This window comes from Acanthopagrus latus, chromosome 8 (genome assembly GCF_904848185.1).
Source record: "Acanthopagrus latus isolate v.2019 chromosome 8, fAcaLat1.1, whole genome shotgun sequence".
NCBI classification, from domain to species: domain Eukaryota; kingdom Metazoa; phylum Chordata; class Actinopteri; order Spariformes; family Sparidae; genus Acanthopagrus; species Acanthopagrus latus.
In genome coordinates, this window is record NC_051046.1 from 29,000,132 (window position 1) to 29,024,005 (window position 23,874).

General features: G+C 41.3%; 1 protein-coding gene across 2 annotated transcripts in view; it reads right to left on the reverse strand.

The window, feature by feature from the left end:
- Positions 1–1,867: 1,867 nt before the first annotated feature.
- Positions 1,868–23,874, reverse strand: part of LOC119024890 (carbohydrate sulfotransferase 1-like) — a 29,298-nt gene continuing 7,291 nt past the window's right edge. For both annotated transcript variants that reach the window (XM_037108088.1, XM_037108089.1), the window contains 4 exons: positions 23,102–23,315; positions 22,741–22,967; positions 17,359–17,576; positions 1,868–2,946 (listed from right to left, as the gene is read on the reverse strand). In XM_037108088.1, coding sequence (XP_036963983.1) covers positions 2,610–2,946; positions 17,359–17,576; positions 22,741–22,967; positions 23,102–23,315 — 996 coding nt within the window. In that variant the 3' untranslated portion in view covers positions 1,868–2,609. The remainder of the gene's footprint in view (positions 2,947–17,358; positions 17,577–22,740; positions 22,968–23,101; positions 23,316–23,874) is intronic.

Below are 23,874 nucleotides of genomic sequence, written 5' to 3' on the forward strand. Positions count from 1 at the left end.
ATTTCACTGTATGACATGAGCATGTTAAAAGACTAATTAATGAAACCACTGAGATTTCTTGTCACCTTGAGCTATTTACTATAATCAAGTCAGAAAAAATGAAATTCATGTGCTGAGGATGAGTTCAGGAGTCTTAGGAGAAAGGCTGCTCTGTAGTCTGGCGTGAAAGCAAATACTTCTTTAACAGAAGGCAGTAGGATGAACAGACTGAGGCTGGGATGGGTAGTACCTTGTATCGTTTGGCCTCTGTGCAGACATCTCACTGTTAGGTACCATCTACAGAGCATCAGGTGCCAATTTATGTGATTTGAATCAGATGCAGAGCCTTTCTGATCTAGGCCTTGCATGAACTATGCCTGTCTTCCAATCAGGTCAAGCATTCATGACTCAGTTAAGTCTGGACTGGAGAAACGTAAGATGGCTTGCAGAGAGAGAGACTGTGTGTGTGTGTGTGAGAGAGAGAGAGAGAGAGATGCAGGATCCCCCAGCAACAAAGGTCAGCTAGAGGATAAACGCAATGCATCCTTCCTCTTCATCCTCATCAGACGACAGTTTACAGGTCCCATAAGTGTAGTCTAATAATATGATACAAATACGCCAAGCTAAAACTTAGATTTCCCGGTATCTGCCGGGTAAGTCTCAATACTATAATGTGTTGCTTACGCAGCTCCATTTACATCTACCTGGTCCAATCCCCAAACCCCTCTGCTCTTTGTTCAATGTTTTGTCACCTTACTTCACTTTGTCTTTTACTGTTGTCTCGTGTTTTTTGAGCAGATTAGTGAATAACTGTTTAATTGTTATTTCTGTACATTTCAGTTCAACCACTGAACACATTCCGATTTTGCTACCCCTTTAGTTAAAATACAATTAATTATTTCCCCTATATAAACACATGCTTTAACAGACCCGCTTTTGCCTGATCAGCTGTGATATGGTGCTGACTACGAGGTCATATCACTCGTCAAGAAATGTACAGTGGTCTGTACATTATTAGCACCATATCAATACTAATATTTTGAGCTATAATTTTAATCTTACACCTATCAGCAGTGATAATATTCTGGATGTTTGGTATATATTTCCATGTTATAATGACTTGTTCTTATTACTTAGCATATTATTCACTTTCCGGTAAGCCTTTCTTTTACAGTCCCCTAATTACCAGTTATTTACTTGGTAAATTAATGGTAACCCAAAGTGTTAAAAAAAAAAAAAATCCATTGTTGAAAATACAAATAAATACATGTATACAGTAGTGGTTTGGTATTCTCAACTGAGGGTTAAACCCTATGGTTGAGGCTGATCTGAGATCAGGGACACCAAAACCGGTTTAATCTAAACTATTAAACCATTATATTGCATAGCGCCACAACAAAACCTTAATAAACAAACCTAGAAATGTAGTTTAGATAAATTCAAGCCCATTTCAACGATAAAATACTTATAACCAAATTGAAAAAAAGTATTTTGGTCTGTGGTGATGATGGGCCAAATGCTACTATCATCAGATGATTGAGTCTCCTCACCTCAGATTTCCGTTATGTACTAACTTGACCAATTAAAACCAAAAAATAAATCTGGTTTTATTGAATTACATTTTCTGTCATAACCACAAAGTTTCTTGCTATAACAACATATGTTGATATGTTGTTGTAGAGTTGCCTTTTGTCATGTAGTGTGTGTGTGTGTGTGTGTGTGTGTGTGTGTGTGTGTGTGTGTGTGTGTGTGTGTGTGTGTGTGTGTGTGTGTGTATATATATATATATATATATATATAGATATAGATATATATAGATATAGAAATAGATAATAGATAGATAGATAGATAGATAGATAGGTGTGTGTGTGTGTGTGTGTGTGTGTGTGTGTGTGTGTGTGTGTCTGCTCATTATTAATTGAAAACATAACATGACAATGATCTTGTTCCAAAATCATAATGACACATTGTGAAAATATAGTTTAGTAGTGGTAGCAGTATTACACTATCTTATACTGTGTGTCCATTTGGTGAAACATGGTACTACAATGGCTGATCAAGCAAGAATGTAAATCTATCCTATAATTCTAAGTGTAGTGGTATGGTAGGCAAACTGTGTGGGAATGTCCTTACAGAGGTGTCATTCTGTAAGGACACACCAATACCGAGTGTAAAAGCCTGCAAACTCCCCTCCAGTTCGTTAGTGCTGAGGAAGCCTTTTGGATGAGAAGTCAACAAATTGAAACACGTCTGGTTGTCTATGATACAGCATCCACATTTACCATGACCTGGATGACTGAAAACCTTCATCATAATCTATACACTTGAGATTCAAATTTAAAAAAAAGAAAAGTGTTCAGTTAGATTTAAACACAGTAGCCTCTTAAATGACCAAGATGCACTGCATTTATTAACATAATGTGGCTTAAATATGTGGAATGGTACTTCAGAGAAAAAAGACTGAGATAGATAGATAGATAGATAGATAGTTTGAACACAGCTCTTTATCCACAACAGACCTAATGACGATATCCAGATCAGTCGGTCAGACGTCTTTGACAATATAATCTCAGCACTGTCTTGTTTTGCTGGTTTCTTAAACCCACATTTGTATGTATGTCATCAGTTGTTTAAAAAAATGGGAGGAACGTCCTGTCCTCCACCAGAGAGTGTGAGAGGTTTCTCAATTCTCGGGGATGGTAGACTGTCTTGTATCCAAGAAGCTCCAGAAGCGGCTGACAGACAGTCTGAGTGTAAACCACCATGTCAAAGGACAGTTTCACCCTCCAGTTCTCCGCATTAGCAGCAGAGTCCCGAACTGTGGTGAATTTCTGCCGAGATGACAGATCACTGCTGCCTCGGGTGTTGTTGATGATCCAGTCCTCCACACTGTGGTCCAGAACCAGACCAAGGAATCTATAGAGCTCCCTGGTCTTCTGGAGAGGAAACCTGGCCAAGTCTTCATACCTGACCAAGGACAGGGAAGGAAGGATGAAGTTCATTCAGTAAAAAAGGCCACAAAAGACAAAATTAGTCATTTGTTTTTCCCTCTGACCATTACATAAGTGACTTATGGTTAAAGTTTTGTTTGCGCAATTCAAACTACATGTTGAGGGCAGCTAACAAAACGCTTGGACACTGGACTCGAACAGCTTTTCAATCATAGACCATATTCACATAGCTGCCATTTTCCTCAGACTCAGTCACATTTAGGCTGGGAAGCTCGAATGTTGTGCTGCTGTGTTGCGGGTTGCAAGTCATGTAAACATAGTACATTTTATTAAACCATTCAATATTGTCCTAGCTCACATTACTGTTTACCATAGTGTGTTGTTTTTTTTGGAATTAATTTATGCCTTTAATATTGTATTACGTAACACTATTAAACAGCAAGTGGTTGAAAGCTAATCTTAGCTCAATTGCATGATGGAAGCTAAGGGGGAAAAATTTGTCACAACTTTGGTTTTCTTCCATATAATTGCCTGAAAATGACATGGATGATTCCCTACTATCCTCTTTGCAAGTAAAATTAATTATGACTTTTTTTTTTTTTTTTTAATTTTGCGTATTTTATCAAAATTTAGTGGTTATCCAAAATAACTATAAAACAAAATAGCTAATTCTGGTTATTTTATTCAAAAACATGGTATAATTTTATGTAAATGAGGATTTATTGTTAATAAATTAAGCAGAATAAAAAGAATAAGAGGTGTAAAAAAGTTTAAAATATGTAGTAATGAGTCAGAATGAAGTCGGTTAAAAATATGTAACAGTATGGTGTGATCATTTTAGACTATAGCCAAAATAATTTATAATTCTTGCTTTTTTATTAAAAAAGAATAGGTATAATTTCATGGAAATGAGGCATATTATACCATACATTACAAAAATGAATGTAAAATATGTGGTAATGTGTTGGAAACAAGCTGACTAATAGACAAGCAGGAAGGGCCCTCAGATTTTGAGGTACTCCTACCCGAGGTAGAACAAAACACCACAATGTTTTTTTTTAAATCTTCAGGGTTCATTCACAAAATGGATTGTTGTGAACTTTCATTTTGGGGCAAAAAGGATTAAATCAATGAATAAAATGATGCATTTCATAATCTCAGAAAGAGCAGATTGAGATCTCCCTGGAGGGTGCAAGGGCCATGTAATGCTGTCTTACTTTTCAAGGGAAGCTCAGATCCTGCTCAAATTTCCTATGTGAGTAGTTGGGTATCTATCGCATATGTATCTATAGAAGTTATGTTTATAGTTACTCAATTGCACTAAGAAATGTTTGGTTGTTTTTCCATGTGTCTCCCTCAACAATTTTGATGCTCACAAATGCCAAGCACATCTCTTCCAGAAGGTTGAGATGTGTATATTGCAGTACTTTCAACATCTTTCATCATCTATTGTGAGTGGCAAGTTATGGTAAGTTTTATCCAGGGAGAAGAGATTCTTTCTTCCGAACAGGGGGAAAATAAAACTGTGTCATTTATTAATGGAAATCTATTTTGATAAGATTCACAAATTCAATAGTCAGAACAATCTCTTCTACACATTCAACAGAAAATGTATTAATACATTGATTTAGTTGGGAATTACAAGCCTCTGAATCCAGAGAAGCGCTGCACAAAATGGATTCCTATGTGAAGTTGCTACATTAAGTGTGGGGGGTGGGGGAGGGGCGCCCCCTCTCCCTCCCTCAGAGGGGAGGGGCTGTGGGTTGAACTTGACAGTTATTTTAAATCACAACATACAGCTCTCCTGAGCAGAAACATGGATTGTGCTGCAAACAAAATAAACCACCAACCTAATGACAAATACCAGGTAATACAAATGTGTAACTTACTCACTCACTTTAAAAGCAAGGAATCTGTGTGTGTGTGTGTGTGTGTGTGTGTGTGTGTATTCCTCAAATATTTCTGCGGATCAGGATCAGACTGACCTGAGATTTTCAACATGGCTGCTGTTTGGTTCAAGGGTGTGCGACGTTGGATTTGTTTGGACTACAATAATACTGTTGATAAATTATTTCATAAATGCTTCACAAATTCTGCGAGCATTGTCCAGCAGAGCCAATCACTGCACACCGTAGCCACGTGCACCAGAGCCAATCACTGCAGAGCTCGAACCCACGACATACCTTAAGAAACAAGCAGATTTATACCTACAGCAGCGCGAAATGAACCAGGATTTTTCCGGCGGTCCCGTTCCGTTCTGTGCATCTAAACTGAATGTTGTGGATTAATGAGACGAAACGAGTCTGGACCGAGTCTGTTTGGGTCTGAGGAGATCCGTAGACGCGCGGACAACAAAGTGGAATCGCAATCTGTGGATGTTCGTGTGTTGCTAGCTGCTAGCCGGTAGCCCACACGGCCCAAGTCCCGAGTCAACGACATTTAGCATGTTTGGAGTGTATATTTAGTGTGTTATGTAGTGTTTGGTGTGGTGTGTTTAGTGTGTAGTGGAGTCGTTTTTTTGTTTAATGAGTCAAAATGAGGAGATGCTGAATGTGGAGCAGGCAGTGCAGCTCTTCATTCAGCTGGAAGGACCTCAGGCAGACCTGAGCATTGCCTGCATTTAAATGTAAATAGTTACATATAACGTTGTACATTTTTAAAATGTATGCACATATTTAACAAACAACAATTTATATTTGCATTATAAGTAATAAAAGATGGTTTGTTAAACATATTTGTGGTTTTCACAGTAAAAACATGTAACTTTTTCTACTCTTCTTTTCATGTTTTGTTTTTTTGTGATTTAAGATCCATTGCGTTGTGCTGAAAATTATGACACCAAGTAAATAGTTTTGAAGGTGAAATATAATGGCAAAATCAAAAACAGTAAAAAATGGCCAATCATACCCTGGAATATCAGATTACACAACAAATCTAAATACCCCTGACGTCCCACCTTCAAACACAGCCTCATTTGGCCATCCATGAAAAAGCTACTTAACCTCCCACTTTTCTATAGGAATACATGCTTCCTAAATCACTGGCGACAGGTGTTCTGATCAAGGCAAACAGAGACTAGCACAAGCTAGAAGCATAAGATAGCAAAGGCAATCTAATGTGTGTATGTGTGCATAGCTGCGAGAGTGCTTATGTGTTTTTGATGGAGAGAGAGACAGACTTGGGTCAAAAATTGGTAACACAAATTTACTGTATTTTTCCATATTTACCAGAGTTTACCGTAATAATGGAGACAACAGATCCAGCGCAGTCAGCAATCCAGCCACAGTCACAGAAACTGGATGAAAAGGTGTGCTTAATGTGTGGAAGTGCTCTCCAGGCAGATAAAAATAATCCACACATCAAGAACCCCACCTTGCAAGGACTGAAAACAATAATCAAGGTTGCTGAGGAAGGAGGTGATGAAGTTCATAAGAGAATATCCTCCTCCTACTCTGATGACATACTGTCCTTCAAGGTTAAGGTTTCATATCACAGATCGTTCAGGGCCAATTATCCCAGTTCTAACAACTATAAGCCTATGACCAGCGACCAAGAACCAGCCAAGGACCAGTGTAGAAGTGAACGACTGAGCAGAGACAAAGTACAAGGTCAAAGGTACTCAGTGCAGCTTCAGAGAGGCATGATGAAAGAGTACATCATCGTATGCTGACCCATCAATATCTTTTTGTTTATGATGCCAAGTACCACAGAAGCTGCCTTGGTCATTATATTTCAGAGAGAAACATTTCAGCAGCCAGAAATAAATATCTGTCAGAAAAAAAGTTAAGTGAATATGAAGAAGCTTTCAATAAACCAACTGAAGAAATAACTAGCACAGCTTTCTCAGAGAATATGACTGTCACAACACTGAATGCTGTCACCGAGAGCTATGTTTCAAAACTGAGTGCAGCTGCAGGACCAAGCATGTATAAATCATGGAAACTCAAAGAGAAACCTGAGAAACCAGCATTATGGAGATGAACTGATTTTCATTGAGTGTCCTGGAAAATCAGATCTTATATGTTCTAGTGCCGTCACTGTTGGTCATGCAATGAGAGACGCTTCCATACTAAGGGAAAAACAGAGGACGAGGAGCCAATGCCTCAACTGAGAACAGAGACTCTCACTGACAATCAAATCCTACACAAGGCTGCAGGTATCCTAAGGAGAAGTATGGAGGATACATGTGATAACTTTTTGCCATGGTCTAATTGCACAGGGCTGCAGCCGACTAACACCTACCACCCTAGGACTTGGCATTATGATCCACCATGAGTTTGGTAGCAAGTCCCGTATCAACAAGCTACACATGATGGGTCACTGTGTGTCTTATGATGAAGTGTGTCAGTTTCTCACATCTGCAGCAGCAGATCAGTTACAAAGAAGCAAACGTGTTTACATTCCTAATGGACTAACAAGTACAGAATACGGGATAATTGATGCTGCCATTGATAATTTTGACCACAACGAAGAGACACTGGATGGCAAGAATGCAACACATTGCATGGCAACAGTTGTCCACAGAAGAGGTGATGATGCTACAGTACACAACCCATCAAACGAGTTCCAGAGAGATCTCTCACTGCTCTGAACTGTAGCGATTTGGATAATGAAGAAGTTCAGAGGTGAATATTGTTATCCATATGCACACATGCAGTACATGATTAAAGATGGTTTCTACTATGACAAAATGTATGTTAAAGGTCCCATATTTATTTATTTATATATTTACACTTTGTTATTTTATTTGAAGTATTGCAGAAAGATATTTATTTAGTCTTAAGAACCCAAAACTGTTTAAGATCTGCTCTCCTCAGCTTCTAAGAGCTCCACCAACAACAGCCCCCTTGAACATTTTCATCAATTGGCTGTTGTTTTTCTGAATGACATTGTCCATTTATTACATTAAAAAAAAATAATGATAATAATTAAATAGCAAGTTTCTAGATCCAGGTGGTGTGCTTTTCTCTGTTGACTGGGAGATTTGAAATATTATTCATATATACATACATAGTATTCAACACCTAATTCTAGGATATAATCCTAAAATTAAATTCATACAGCACCTAGACCTATGTTAGAATCCTAAAATAAAATGAAATTCATTTCTGAAAATTTGAGACCTTTAATAAAAACGCATTTTTACATGTTCTACTTACTGAGACATGAAATAGGTCAATCTTACTGTAATTTGTAAATTATTGAATTCTTATTTTTTATTGCCTTTACTAGAACACTTCATAAATAGCCAATGACTTTCTTCCTCTTGAATTTTAGGTACATTAAGCCACATAGGCGACCTGAACCACCAGCAGTTCCACAGCAAGTCATAAAATCACACAGCACAAAGTCACAAACAGCAGAGGGCCAAGACTTACTTTGGAAGGTGAGTTGAGTTATGAAAGAAGGAAAACAGAGAATCCCAGGATGGTCTGCATTCAGTGCCTTCATATCCACATCAAGCACTCCATTAACCATAGTATAATATATGCCCTTCATGAGAGCTTCACCATCAGACCTATCTACTATCTACACAGCTCTTCTGAAGCTCACACAGCTAGCTGAAGAACTTGGACAGAGGCATATTCTGCATATTCTGCTGGACTTCCTGACTGGGAGACCTCAGGCAGTTCGGGTCGGCAGGAACACATCCAGCACCACCACACTGAACACGGGGGCCCCCCAAGGATGTGTGCTGAGCCCCCTCCTTTTCACCCTGCTGACCCACGACTGCATGCCGTTGCACAGCTCCAACCTCCTCGTCAAGTTTGCTGACGACACGACTGTGGCGGGTCTCATCAGCAACAACGACGAGACGGCCTATAGGAGCGAGGTGAGCCGCCTGGCCCTGTGGTGTGACCACAACAATCTCTCCCTGAACGTGGAGAAGACAAAGGAGATTGTTGTGGACTTCAGGAGGACACGCCCCCAGCATGCACCCCTGACCATCAACGGTGCTACGGTGGAGAGGGTGAGTAGCACCAAGTTCCTGGGTGTGCACATCACTGAGGACCTCTCCTGGACCACCAACACCACATCACTGGCCAAGAAGGCAAACCAGCGCCTCTACTTCCTCCGGAAACTGAGGAAAGCGAGAGCCCCGGCCCCCATCCTGCGCACCTTCTACAGGGGAACGATCGAGAGTGTGCTGACCAGCGGCATCACCGTGTGGTACGGCGCCTGCTCCGCCTCCTGTAGAAGGACCCTCCAGCGCACCGTGAAAGCAGCAGAGAGGATCATCGGTGCCTCTCTCCCCTCCATCCAAGACCTCTACACCTCTCGCCTCACCCGCAAAGCTCTCTGCATTGCGAGAGACCCCACCCACCCGTCACACAGTCTCTTCACCCTGCTGCCATCAGGGAGGAGGCTGCAGAGCCTGCAGGCCAGGACCAGCAGACTGAGGGACAGCTTTATCCACCAGGCTGTCAGGATGCTGAACTCTCTCCCTGCTCTGCCCCCCTTCCACACACACACCCTCCCTAGACTCTGACTCTCCACCTGCTGCCCCCCTCCCCCCAATCCACACACACACACACACACACACACACACACACAGACTCTGAAATGCCCCCCCCCCCTGCTGTGCACACACACACATACACCCCGCCCCTGGAAAACAACAATCAGACCTTCAGACACTTTATCACTACCAGATAAATAAGCTCTCCTTATATATATATATATATATATTTAAAAAAAAAAAAAACCTATTCTCTCTTTTTGCACTACTGTTTACATTCACGTTTACATTGCACTACTGTTACTTGCCTTGTCTATTTATGTCATTTATAATGTATGTCATTTATAATGTCAAATTGTACAGTTGTCCATTTACTTTTCTATTTTTCTATATATTTATACATGTTTATTCTTTTCTATATGTTATGTTAAGTCACTAGAGGTTGAGAGTAACGAAATTTCGATTCTCTGCTTGTCCTGTACATGCTGCAGAATTGACAATAAAGTTGACTTTGACTTTGACTTGACTTTGATTCTCGTAACTGCTGATCTTGCCACCTATAGCAAAGCACAAGAGAGTCTATGGAGTAGACCTGAGGCCTTGGTAGGGAAGGTTACAATGAGAATGGGAGGCATGCACATCACAGTGGCCTTTCTGGCAAGTATTTAACATTATAACTGAGTCTGGGGTGTATGCTGGAGCAACAGCTAGCCAGATGCTTCAAGGAAAACAACTTGCAAGAGGTGTAAGGTGCATCAAGCTTGTATCTGAGGCTCTGCTCAGGCTCCTCTGTATTGCTGTACTGTCCTGGCTTGACAAACAAGGCTCAAGTCCATTGACTGGTGCACAAAAGCACCTGCTGCAAGATGTACAGCATGCCTTTTACGGCAACGACCAGGTCTCTGCTAGACAGTTCTTAAATGAAGTGGAGACAGACCTTCCTGCACTGAAAAGCAAAGTTCAGCAGTTTTCAGAGAGTGGAGTTCAACAATCAGTAACTTTTAAAGGTCCCATATTACACTGTTTTTCATCAATTCCACACAGCTGTCAGAGGTCCATCAGCTCTGTATTCGATATGCATTGCCCCAAACCCATCCGTGGTCCTGAATTTCAGCTGTCTAAGTCGCCTAAGTATTTCGTCGTCTCGTCGTGTACCCAAGCCTTGATTCACAGCCCTTGAAAATTTGCATCTTGTTAAGTATTGTCTTGTTTTGTTTTTCTGTTTATTGAACTCTTGAGAGAGTGATTTTGATTTGTAGTTTTCTGGTTAGAGTTTGTGTTTTAGTTTTGACCTTTTCGTAGTTGTTTCTTTCCTCCTTCGGGAGCGCCTTTTGTTGTTCTTTGTTATTTTTGCTAGAATAGATTTAACTTTTGTAGCCTTGAGCCATCCTCTGCGGAGTGACTTTTCTTTTGTATGTTTCATAGTTCAGAAATTCAGAATAGTGTAGGTTTTCCTCCTTCTGGAGCGTCTTTTGTTACTAAGTGTTCTGTGTTGTTTGTCATGTCTGTCCTCGAAGAGTTTCATAGCTTTTGATTTATCATCTCCTCTGAAGAGTCGCTAATCAGAAAAATTTAAAGCTCGATTTTACTTCTGCAACCTGCATCTGAGTCCTCTCCTTTGTCTCAAGCCTGACAGGTTCCTGAAAAAGTACAGACTCTGTGGCTGCAGCAGGACATTTCAGAATGGTTAGTGTGTCTGTATAATGTTAGTTTGTTTGTATATGTTATTACATTTACTACCATGAAGCTAACAGCTAGCGAAAGCTGTGTTTGTTTCCAACTCAGTCTCCAAACTCTTGGACATTGTTCACATCGTCTCTGTCTCCAGTCTGCACGTTTCCAGACTTTTTACTGTGACAACCAAGCTCCATCGTAATATTATTAACATTAAACACGCTTCAAATGCCATTGCTTCCGGACCGAAGTGGAGCTAACTAGTTAGCCGATTTCAAGCTGACTTCAGTATACTACTGGAAGGCAACTGTAAATACTATTAAACCGCGGCAACACTTTTCAGTGGCTCGGGTGCAGTTCCTGGTTCCGGTATGGTTGTGTCTGATCCTTTTACGAGGGTCAGTGTCGAGGCAAAGCCAGCTTTGTACTGACCCTCGTTACTGAAGCAGTCTGATGTGAAGCGATTACACACACACAAGCTAACAGGAGCCGCAGCCGGCATGTTGTCTTAAAATATGAAACGCAACCACTGTCTCTTCTGTTGTTCTGCAGCTGGGACAGAATATAGGCACTGATGTTGATTTTTACAACCAACAACAGAGCACTTTGCGTGTCTAGCTTTGAGCGACGACATTGCGATACACTGCTGTCACACTGCTGGACACACCGAACTTCACCTCAGGGATGAACGCCCTCCTCTCAGATATCTCCTATCACCGTGCAGAGGAGGTCGGCCTATTATAATGACTCCTTTCGTTACGTAACGATAGGAGCAGATTCTGAACAGCCTGTAGGAGCACCATGTTACCAGTGGGTGGGCTGCAGAGACCATGCAGGAATCACTTGTTTTCCTCATTCTGGGAGTTGGCAGGCTCAGGGAGGACCAGCTTATATATGTAGAGACCAGAGAAAACGTGTTTTTTATGATATGGGACCTTAAAGTACTGGCTGAATTTCATCAGAGAGGCTGATCTCTTACTAAGAATGCCATGTTCAGAGCACGAGGCTAACTTAGAACTTCATCTCAGCTGCATGTCTGAAGCAATACCATGGTTTGGGGCTGCTGGTAGGATGAGCTATGCAAAATACAGGCCAGTGTACACAGCTGAAATGAAAACTCTTGAGAAAAGCCAACCAGATTCCTACAAATTCATGAAAGATGGAGGGTTTGTGGTGTGACGTTCAGCCGAGAGAAAATTTAACTGTGTAGCCACAGATCAAGCTCTTGAATAAACCATAAACAGAGAAGGAAAAAGTCAAGGGGGCATTGTTGGCTTCACTCTATGAAAGGGAGCTTTGAAAAGGTGGCTCATGACAAGGCATGTCACCAGTGAGTACTGTGATGCTATGACAGAGCTCTGTGATGGAGCAGCACATCCACCAAAATCCCTCAAAGAGCATGGAGCAGCCCGAATGGACAGGGATGAAAGGGACATTGTGCAGATAATGGAGTTTATGCAAGACAGACAGAACCCCTTTGATTTGGAGAAAGTTCCTGCTGAGCTAATCAATATTGCAAGTGGACAAGTGGCATCACAACAGGTGACAAAGTATCTCTCAAGCTTTCTGGAAGATGCGGAAAAGAGAAGTGCAGCTTTCACTGATGAATGCCTAAAGAGTGAAACACCAAAAAGTTTCTGGGACCCCGAGAAAAGACCACAAATGGCAACCTTTGCAGATATGAAAGCAAGCATTGCAAGCAGTAAAGCTGAACAGCTTCACATGGATTCAGATGTACTCTTCAGGAGGCTCCTGGCTGTTTCAAAACAAAGAGATGTGCCATTGGAAAGTGTGATGTCTCATGAATTGGCTGCTGTCCCACCATCTCTCTTCTATGATGATGGGGCAATGAGAAAATCCACAAAAGCAGACCTTGCAAAGAAGCTGGAGTCCATTGTAGAAGTGATGCAGGAGCTGCCTGAAATTACAGAGAAATCTTCTTACATCATTGATGGCATGGCTATGCTACAAAGTCTCCACGATTCAGCCTTTGAGACTTTCAGTGACCTAGCAGAATGCGTTCTGAAGAAGATATTGTCACTTCTAAATAGGAAACAAGAAATAAAATCTATGTTCATGGTATGTGACAGGTATGACAACCCACAGTCAATCAAAGACATGGAGAGGCAATGAAGAGGTGCAACTGATGGCAGACCTGCACATGTTATAACTGGGAATACTAAGGTTCCAAACTACAGGAATTACTTCAGATAGAGTGGAAACAAGACTGTGCTGTGCATATTTGTGATCAACTACATCATCACTGCAGCCTCACGGAGAATGCACTCTGATGACTCCATCATCTTGGCAGGTGGATTTGAGAAAGGTGAGGAGGTGAAGAGTGTTTGCAAAGCAGGTGTCAGCATTTTGACATCTCTGTACAGTGATCAAGGAGGCTGACACAAGAATGGTGTTGCATGCCATGCATCTTTCAGAATCATATCCTCTCATCATTATTATGCAAGCAAAGTAACGTTTGGCTCGTCCATAGTGTACATGCATGCAGGCCATGGAATGAGAGAGAGATACACTATATTACCAAAAGTATTCGCTCACCTGCCTTTACTCATTCTATGAACTGAAGTGCCATCCCATTCCTAACTCATAGAATTCAATATGATGTCGGTCCACCTTTTGCAGCTATTACAGCTTCAACTCTTCTGGGAAGACTGTCCACAAGGTTGAGGAGAGTGTTTATAGGAATTTTTGACCATTCTTCCAAAAGCGCATTGGTGAGGTCACACACTGATGTTGGTCGAGAAGGCCTGGCTCTCAGTCTCCGCTCTAATTCATCCCAAAGGTGTTCTATCGGGTTCAGGTCAGGACTCTGTGCAGGCCAGTCAAGTTCATCCACACCAGACTCTGTCATCCACGTCTTTATGGACCTTGCTTTGTGCACTGGTGCACAGTCATGTTGGAAGAGGAAGGGGCCCGCTCCAAACTGTTCCCACAAGGTTGGGAGCATGGAATTGTCCAAAATGTTTTGGTATCCTGAAGCATTCAATGTTCCTTTCACTGGAACTAAGGGGCCAAGCCCAGCTCCTGAAAAACAACCCCATACCATAATTCCTCCTCCACCAAATTTCACAGTTGGCACAATGCAATCTGAAATGTACCGTTCTCCTGGCAACCTCCAAACCCAGACTCGTCCATCAGATTGCCAGATGGAAAAGCGTGATTCATCACTCCAGAGAACGCGTCTCCACTGCTCTAGAGGCCAGTGACGGCGTGCTTTACACCATTGCATCCGACGCCTTGCATTGCACTTGGTGATGTGTGGCTTGGCTGCAGCTGCTCGGCCATGGAAACCCATTCCATGAAGCTCTCTGCGTACTGTACTTGGGCTAATCTGAAGGTCACATGAAGTTTGTAGCTCTCTAGCAATTGACTGTGCAGAAAGTCGGCGACCTCTTTGCACTATGCGCTTCAGCATCCGCTGACCCCTCTCCGTCACTTTACGTGGCCTACCACTTCGTGGCTGAGTTGCTGTTGTTCCCAAACGCTTCCATTTTGTTATAATAGAGCTGACAGTTGACTGTGGAATATTTAGGAGCGAGGAAATTTCATGACTGGATTTGTTGCACAAGTGGCATCCTATGACAGTTCCACGCTGGAATTCACTGAGCTCCTGAGAGCGGCCCATTCTTTCACAAATGTCTTGTTTCACAGTCTGCATGCCTGAGTGCTTGAATTTATACACCTGGGGCCAGGCCAAGTGATTAGAACACCTGATTCTGATCATTTGAATGGGTGAGCGAATACTTTTGGTAATATAGTGTATGTCCCCATCAACATCATATCTCAAAAACTTGGAAAAGACATGTCAAGCTGTCTTCCAGCATGTCACGCACTCACTGGCCGCGCCACCACAAGCAGTTTATACAGGATAGGAAAGAATACAGCGTTTACCAAGCTCAAGACACATCTCAGTGAGCTCAAAGATCTAGCCCATTTTGGGCTCTCTCCATGCTTGGAAGCCTCTTTACCAGCAGCAAGAGAATATGCACTCCTGCTTTATGGAAAAAAGAAAAAAAGAAAATGGACGCATTTGAACAACATGTACAAAGAGCGATGTACCAGACAGCAATATGGTGCCACAGTCACTTCCCCAAACCACTGTTATGGAGTCCTGTTGGCAAGGGATGGATCGTCAGCAATGGAGCCATAAAAAGTCCATTACTTGATGGGTCAGAGCTGTTCTGGTGGCACAAGAGAGGCTTGCAGAATATAAAGCCGGTGGTTTTAATGTTGGGGCTGATTGGTGTGAAGTCAAAACACCACTTTTTGCAAATATTAATTAATAATTATACTGCAGTATTTTTTTCATTTTATTTTATTTTATTTTTTACATATTTGTGGAAATCATGTCTTTGTGTAGGTGTTTCCCATGGGTGCTCAGGGAATTTGAGAGCTAGGGTTGCTAAGAGACTGGCTGTCACTGAGAACATTATAGAGTCAATGTCAAACACTACAGAACCAATCACAGTGTTATGATGACTTCTGGGTACATCAAATCCATATAAAATGCATGTTAGATGCTTCCATATTTAATTAATTACAAATCTTTCTCTAACAATAGGTTGGGACACCTAATTAACCCATTTGGCCACACACTAATGTAAATGGCAGGTAGAGCTTAACCAAAATCAGCTTCTAGTGTATCTTGTTTCTGTTGGGTAGATATCAAAGATGCTAGCAACACATGAATTGACCATGGCAAGAATGTCAGATACCACCGTGTTTAACCATATATCATATATATTAAAGGTTACAGTAACAGCTGAATATGACAACAGACTAAAGACAATCTGCTGATATCACATATCATCACAATTAGGGCCGTCATGAGTCTCCAAATCCTGGAACACGATTACATTTTCGATTCTAAGGGCATGGTTCGATTTGATTCTTGATTTTTACATTTATTTTTTCAAAGCACAGGTTGCTATGGCATTTTTAGACTAGACTTGCAATATAATATCGGACCTTTGTTCGCAATGTACCACACAACATTGTCAAATTTAAAACATTTATTAACAACATAATGTAACAATAACTTACATCTTCAGTCAGTTGGAAACTTAAACAAAATAACCTGCCATCTAATTTCTGCAGAGCTTGCAAACTGTGGCTTTTTTATCGACAACTCGAACGTTGTCAACATAACTCACTCGAAACTGTCGATGGGTCTCCTCTATCTTTGCCATTATTTTAAGAGTGGCATAGCCCCTTTTTTGTGAGGTGTGTGTTCCTGTAAGATGCATAAGGTGTGAGTGGGCAAGCGAACGTGGGGGAGTGTGCATACGTGCAGACAGTGAATGAATGGGAGAGGAAGGAGAAGCGAAAGGAGTAGCAGTAGTAACGACAGCAATAAAATGTACAATATAGTCTGCAGTTTGGCTGCGAATAAAGGCGACGGCTCCTCTAGATACAGCAAAGCTCCCTGGTATTACTTCCTGACCAGCTTAACACGTGGAAGGGGGTTCACCCCGAAGGTAAACACAAACTTCGGCCCTGGAGGAAATCCGGGAGTCGAACCGGAATGTGTAACACCACGCTAGTGTTTGGCTGGCTGTAGCTAATAGCTAGGTAAGAGGAGGTTGACTTAGCACTTCAACATGTGTGTTTTTTTCCACTTGGCAAGCCAACCGGACGTGACATGGGGGTGTGGCGGCATCGATGATTCCAATTTTTAATTTTAAGTTTGAGATTGTGACTTCATTTCAGTCGATTTCGATTTAAAATTGAAATCGTGACATCCTTAATCACAATGCAAGTCAACCACAGATTGTCTAAGTGGAGGCTAGTTAGGCTAGCTAGTTAGTTCCAAGCGCTGTAGAATTTGTGCATGTCAGCACCTATTGAGTGCAATGCTAACTGGGAGATGGCGACCATGATTTTTAAGAACACTTATAGCTTGCCTGGAAAAAACTAATCATTACCAATGCCTTAAGGACTTTTGGTTATGGTTATTTGCTACAAGTATGGCAGGAAAACAAGCAAATTAACAGTTTGGGACATTAAAAAACAAACCATCCATATTTTTCACCATGTTTTTTGGTAATGATCCAAATATCTAATCATATTTAAGAAACAAAAGGCATTTAGTGTCTGTGCTTCAGAGATTACAAGACAAAATGTACTGTGCAGTGCATTATAAACCACCACATGGTGACAGTCTGCACCACTTATTTATCAGCCCCACCTTCAACCAAACTTTGTTGTTGGAATCATCCTGCCTACTGACAAACAGCTGCACTGACTGTCCACAAATACAACCTCTGTCCTTCTCACCTGAGCAGAATGTACCGCCCTCTTAGCCAGGCAGGTCTGGCCAAGCCTGTGGACACAGACCTGAGGAAGTCCTCACACACTGTGTTAATCTGTCCTAGGTCTAGGTTGTGGGGTCTCCGTCCAGTTGCTCTCCACAGACGCCACAGCCGGTAAGTGTCTCGAAATGTCTCAATACGAGACGCCAGGATGCCACGTGGATCTCGAACAAGTTGGACTACCTGATGATGATGAAACACAAGGAATAAAATATGACAACGTCAGCAATGGTACAGATATCTATCTTAACTGTTTATTCTTTGATTTCTGAGTCTTTTATAATCCCACTGGTACTTTACCTTAACTTTAGGCTTTGAACACTTTTACATCACTGCTCCCAACTGCTAACCAGTTTTCAGTCCTTGCTAGCCCAGTTGTTAGTCCTTGCTGTTTACCTGGGCCAGAGCTTCTGACATAGAGGCTAATTTTAGGGTGCTGACATCATGCAGTGAGAAAAAAGGAGCCCTGGCACCGGCATCATGCTGGCATCAACAATATACATCTGAAGCAGTCAGAGATCACAAAAGATAGCCTAGGCAGTATTTTTCAGGCTGTTAGAAAGATTTTCTCACCTCTGTTCCTTGACCTTACACTGTAGGGAGCAGACATACAGGTTCCTAAGTAAGACAGATAAACCCTCAGATTTGGCTTCAGTAATAGTAGATCACTGTCCACCAAAGCCTTACTGATTAATCATTTGATTACTGAGCATAAGCTGGACATGTTTGGCCTATGTGAAACAATGCTGAAACCAAATATATTTAATAATATTGTATAATATTATATATATATATATATGTGTGTGTGTGTGTGTGTGTGTGTGTGTGTATATATATATATATATATATATATATATATGCACATTTTTCAGTCCATTCTACTTTGAATAGACAATTTTCTGTTCACTTTTCTTTTAGCAGTGAACCTGGAACATGCAATTTCCTTGCAATCTAGGCTCCTCGAGCCGGCAAAATGTCAATATGCAAACTGCTCCAAAAACAAAAGTGAAAGTTAAAAATTGCACTCAGCAGTGAGTGACCCAGCTGTCTGTGTATCGTTGGCATGGAGACAAGTCCCAGTATACACCGACCCAACCAAAACACATAGTGAAGGAATAGTAGTTTGGGGGCCACAAATAGGCGGCCGGCGGGCTGGATGCCGCCTATTGAAGACCACTGTTCTAATCTATAAATCTACTTTCAGTTTAACCTCTAACCAGGATATTACGTGTACTTAATTTGAGGCTCTGGTTTTAAAACCATCTGGATAACTAAATTACTAAAAGTAGTAATAGCCTTGTCATATAAGATCCTTATTATTGGGGATTTCAATATCCACTTGAATAAGCCTTCTGACCTTCTAAGTAAAGCTTTTCTGGGACTTCTAGATATTTCTGGCTTTATTCAGCTTCTTCATGAACCCACGTATTCCAGTGGCAACACTCTGGACTTGTTCCTCTACCATGGATCAGATGTATCAACCCTGGATGTCGCTTTGGTCTCTTTTGCTGTGTCGTCCACTTTCTTATTACATTTGAAGCATCATGAGCATGTCCTTCTCGTCATATCAGCGACTGTAATAATAGCGACACTGAAAAATTGTGTGGGGTCCTAGCTCCTTTTGCAAGTGACAGAACCAGTGTTAAAGTTCACTGATGATGTTGACTCAGAACTTATTTCTCTCCTCGATTCTATCGCACCAGTCTCTACCAAGACAAGATGACAACAGAAATCTACACCCTGGTCTGCAAGTGAATCCCAAGAGCTCAAGCAAGCCTGCAGGAAAACTGAACGTGCATGGCGAAAATCTAAATTGAAAGTTTTTTTTTTATCTTGCATGGCATGATCGTGTCTTTAATTATAAACATGCTCGTGTTGCTGCTAGAACAGCATATTTCTCTGGCCAAATAAGCAATAAAAGACACAACCCTGGATTTATCTTTGACACTGCAGCTAAACTTACTGTGCACCCTTTACTACAAATTATTTCTTAGTTTTATTTGCAATAAAATTGATGAGATTAGAATACAAATCATCTCTTTATCACTGGCTTCCTCAGCAAAGCTGACTAACTGATTAGTCCTAGCTCTTAACACTTTAAAAGTATCTCTACTGAGACACTGTCTAAACTGGTCTCAACATCAAAACCAACCACCTGCCTCCTAGACCCCCTACCAGCAGAACTTTAAGCCTCTACTTAACCACATCTTGACCCAGTGTCTCTAAATAATTGTGGACCAGTATCCAACCTTGCCTTTCTTCTCTATAGTCTTGGATAGAGTTGTGTCCCAGCAACTATCAGGTACACCTACTTCATAATAATCTTCTGGCACCTTTTCGGTCAGCTTTCAGAGCCTTTCATTCCACCCGAACCACACTCATTGTGGTATATTACATTCTACTAACTATGGACTCAAACTCTGCCTCAGTGCTTCTGTTACTGGACCTCAGCACTGCATTCGATGGATCATGGCATACTGTCAGACCGTTGATACCGATGAGACTTTAAGATGCTGCTGATGACAAACAAAACTGTACACCTCCTTGCCCCATTGTACATGTCAGATCTCATTAAACCACCTCATGCATTACACTCTCAGAATTCAGGGCTCCTGATTCCTAGGTTTAGAAAGAACTAGAAAGAAGAAAGAAGTCGCGCTCCCTTCCTGTAGAATAACCTCCAAGCGGACATCAGACTGGCTCTATTGACACCTTTAAATCTGAACTCAAAACTTTTTTGACTTGTCCTTCAATTAGTCCTTGACTGCTGTCACTACCTTCTTCAGTGGGCCAGTCTCAGGCTCAATTAGTCTCTTACTTATAATATTAGAATAATAATACTATAATACTTATAATATTGAAATTTGATTTTGTTGGTCTGTTCTGTACATCTATTGCATGCCTGTCAGTCCTGGGAGAGAGATTCAGAAAAGCATTTCAGAATTTTAGTGTGTATAGCAGAAGCTTCATTTGCGCGAAAATTAATAATCAGTATATCAGCTGGAGTGTCACATCAGGTGACATGTTCAATGAGGGATTAAAATTGCAAGAATGAAACAGGAACTGAACTCACACAAACCACAAAGACATGCAGCAAAGCAGATACAGATCCAGCTGTTAGAGTTCCTTCACAGATCAGCCTTTGAAAATATAAAGTGATCATTCAGCCAAACTGAATCTATCTATCTATCTATCTATCTATCTATCTATCTATCTATCTATCTATCTATCTATCTATCTATCTATCTATCTAATCTCTCACTCATTGCCTACTCCCTAGTCGCTACGTAGGGAGTCAAATATAGTGGACTATACAGGGAGCTCATCAGCAGAAAGAAAAAAGGACTTTTGGACACTACTCATGCGCCATTTTTCTCTTAGTGCAATACAATGATGGTAACTATTTTTACACAATATTTACCATCATTGTAGTGTGCCATTGCTCTCTCAGCCCAATACAATGATGGTAAATATTGTAATGTAAACAGTTACCATCGGTTGTACACTACTTTTCACGATGCATTGTGTGTCCACAATATAGGGTATAATAATTCCCACTAGACATTCAGACAGCGCTACAAAATGACATACTCACTACATAGTGCACTATACAGGGAGTAGTGAGTGATTTTGGACACAGCCTGTGATTAATATCAGCTGGGCTGCTGGTGGGTAAAATAATAATACAAGTAATTAATGAGGAAACATTACATTACCTGCACTATAAGAAACTAAAGAAGTGTGTCTCTCCATTAACACACAATTATGCACATGGCACACCAGTTTGACTTTATTGATTACTTGAATCTCTCAGCAGTTATTAGTTCTGTGTTATCATTTAAGAACATAGATAATAGCATTTTTTGGCAAGGGGCTGTGTGCAGACACAAATTAGTCTAAAGTCTCTACAGCTGTTGAAGCTGACAGACAGCTGATCCAGCTGTGATCAACTGCAGCCATCATCACTAACAGACATCTCTCACATGACACTTCAGAGGAAAAGATGTCTCATTTATCTTAAAGCATGTTTCCTTGTTTCCTCTCTCCTCCCAAGGTTTCATCTTTCTTCCTATGGTTTCCTCTGTTTCCCTCTGTCTGTATATCTGTCTTAATTTGTTTTATAAAAGGAGGATGTGCTGTCTGTGCTTTACAGCACGTCTACAAGAAGATCAGCCAACGCTCATTACATCAGAATGAGTTTAGCTCAGGCCTGATACTACCACTGTTCTGTGATCCCGTGTTGGGTTTATGTGTCCACATGTCTGTACATGTGTTCAGAGTATATCTGAGGCACTGCAGTCATTGTCACTTCGTGTTCAATCAATACCAATTTAGAATTGCATTGATTTGTCATCTAACTTCCGTCATCCAGTCCACCATGAACTCAAACAGAGTTAGAAGAGATGTTTAACGCAGCCTCCAGATTAAGTAGTGTCATACTACGTAGTCAAAATTGAAGCCACATTAAAATAATCAGCTACTGACTAAATCTCTAGCTCTGATTGGTTGTGTTGATTTGGGAGAGGTGGATTCTCGTAAACCAAATTGCAGCCGCTGGGTGGACACACAGACAGTGGATTGTTTCACAGTGTAAGATATACTGTAATATGTAAGAATTCTGCATTAAAATGTCCAAAACACGACTTTGTCTTTGTTAGATATTTTGTCGAGTTGTGTTCTTGCATTATCCCAAATAATTCCACCAATGTTTAAACCAAAGAAATCCACAAGTTTACCCAAGGTAGCAGTTTGTTTCATTTGTTCACCTGTCGCTATATTTTAACTATAATAACTAATTTGAGTCACAGAGTGAGGAAGGACGCCAGCCAATGAGACTAAAAGTCATGTGGATTAAACCAAAATATTAACTCGTCTGTGAGCATTAGACCCTGAGAAACATTAGATTGACTGTCATTAGCAATGATACGAGTGAGACAAGTGTGACGGGACAATTTGCCTTTAACACAACAGCCAAAAGCCAGATAACTGAATTAGCCATAAACGAGGGAAGAAATGCAAAATCTGCCTTTAAATCCAGCTGAACCTCTATGTGAACTCAGCACTCAGCAGAGACTCTGGTTCTGCTGCTCTCTCTCCTCTCTGTAATGTTACATTCATGAAGTAAAGTACAGGAGTGTTTATTCCTCCAGAAGGTCCGACTCTGCACCCGATTCTCTCCTCCAGAGCTGGCCGACTCTGAGCAGCTGAACAGCTGCTCTGCCCAGCCTTCCCCACCCCACATTTGGCAAAGGTCTTTTTTCCTCCTTAGAGAGCCCCTATACGTAGCAGCAGAAATTACACACTGTGCTTTTAAGAATAATATTTACAGTTCGGATTATTTCTCTACCTTCAGGTTGAGTCTTGGGTCCTCAATCAGCGCTCTTAGGTCACTGATTTGGGGAATCCTGACCGTTTTGATGGCTGCGTGGCGCTTTGCTCTACAGGCATCAGCAGCCAGCGATACATTGATTGGTCCACACCTCCTCATACACTCCCCCTCATCCGACAGCACCAGACTCTGCCCCTCTCGGCCCAGCTGGGCCTCACATACAGGGGGGGAGCACAGAGACCGGCCTAAAGAAAGGACACATACAATATAAGAAAAATGTACATAACAACAATGCACTGCAATTACAGCTACATCCATAAAACATTAGTGTGGTATCAATCTCATTATGTGAATGAAAGCAGGACAAGTGGACCCTTACTAGCTCCTCGTCTGAACAGCTTGTCAGTGGAGTGGTTGGCAGGACGTGGTCGGATGTAACTCTCCAGACTGCTGAGGTGACAGTGGTACAGGGACCTCAGCAGGTCTCTGGCAGCTCCTAGAATCACCCTCCTCTCAGCAAGGTTCCGACTCTGTGCCAGCCGCGGAAGCAGAGCCAGCTGGACATGGTATAGAGGCTCAAAAAGGTAGAAGACCTGGAATATGAAAACATTGCAAGGAACAACCGATAAAAGTTGAGCACCTCTTTGGACAAAATAACTGTCATAGTGGGTGTTATCCAGTGTTGGGGTTCTGTCTCCAAAAAAAGGAATGTATTATTCATTAATTTTAAAAAAAGCACTGCATTACTTCACTTGTGTACTCCTTGTAAAAAGTAATAATTACACTACATAATATAACATAGCTTGAGATACATTGTCATGTAATTACCAAGTAAGAATATGACATTAAACCCAACATCTACCTGAATTTTCAACCCTATCCTAACAAGGAAGACATACACAAGATTGCTCTTTTAAGCTCTTCAATACCACTAAGCTGATAGTAAAGGTGGTGGAAGCCAGCCCAAACCGCACTTCAAAGAAAAATGTGAGCTTTAAGCTGTAACGATAACATTAAGGAGGCTGGCCCTTAACACTGCCTGGTACAAATATGAATTACCTCAAAAAAAGATATCAATCAATAATATTAGACTGGCCATGAAGTGCACTCAACCATCCTCAAACTAATTTAGTAAAGTCAGTCACCGAAACA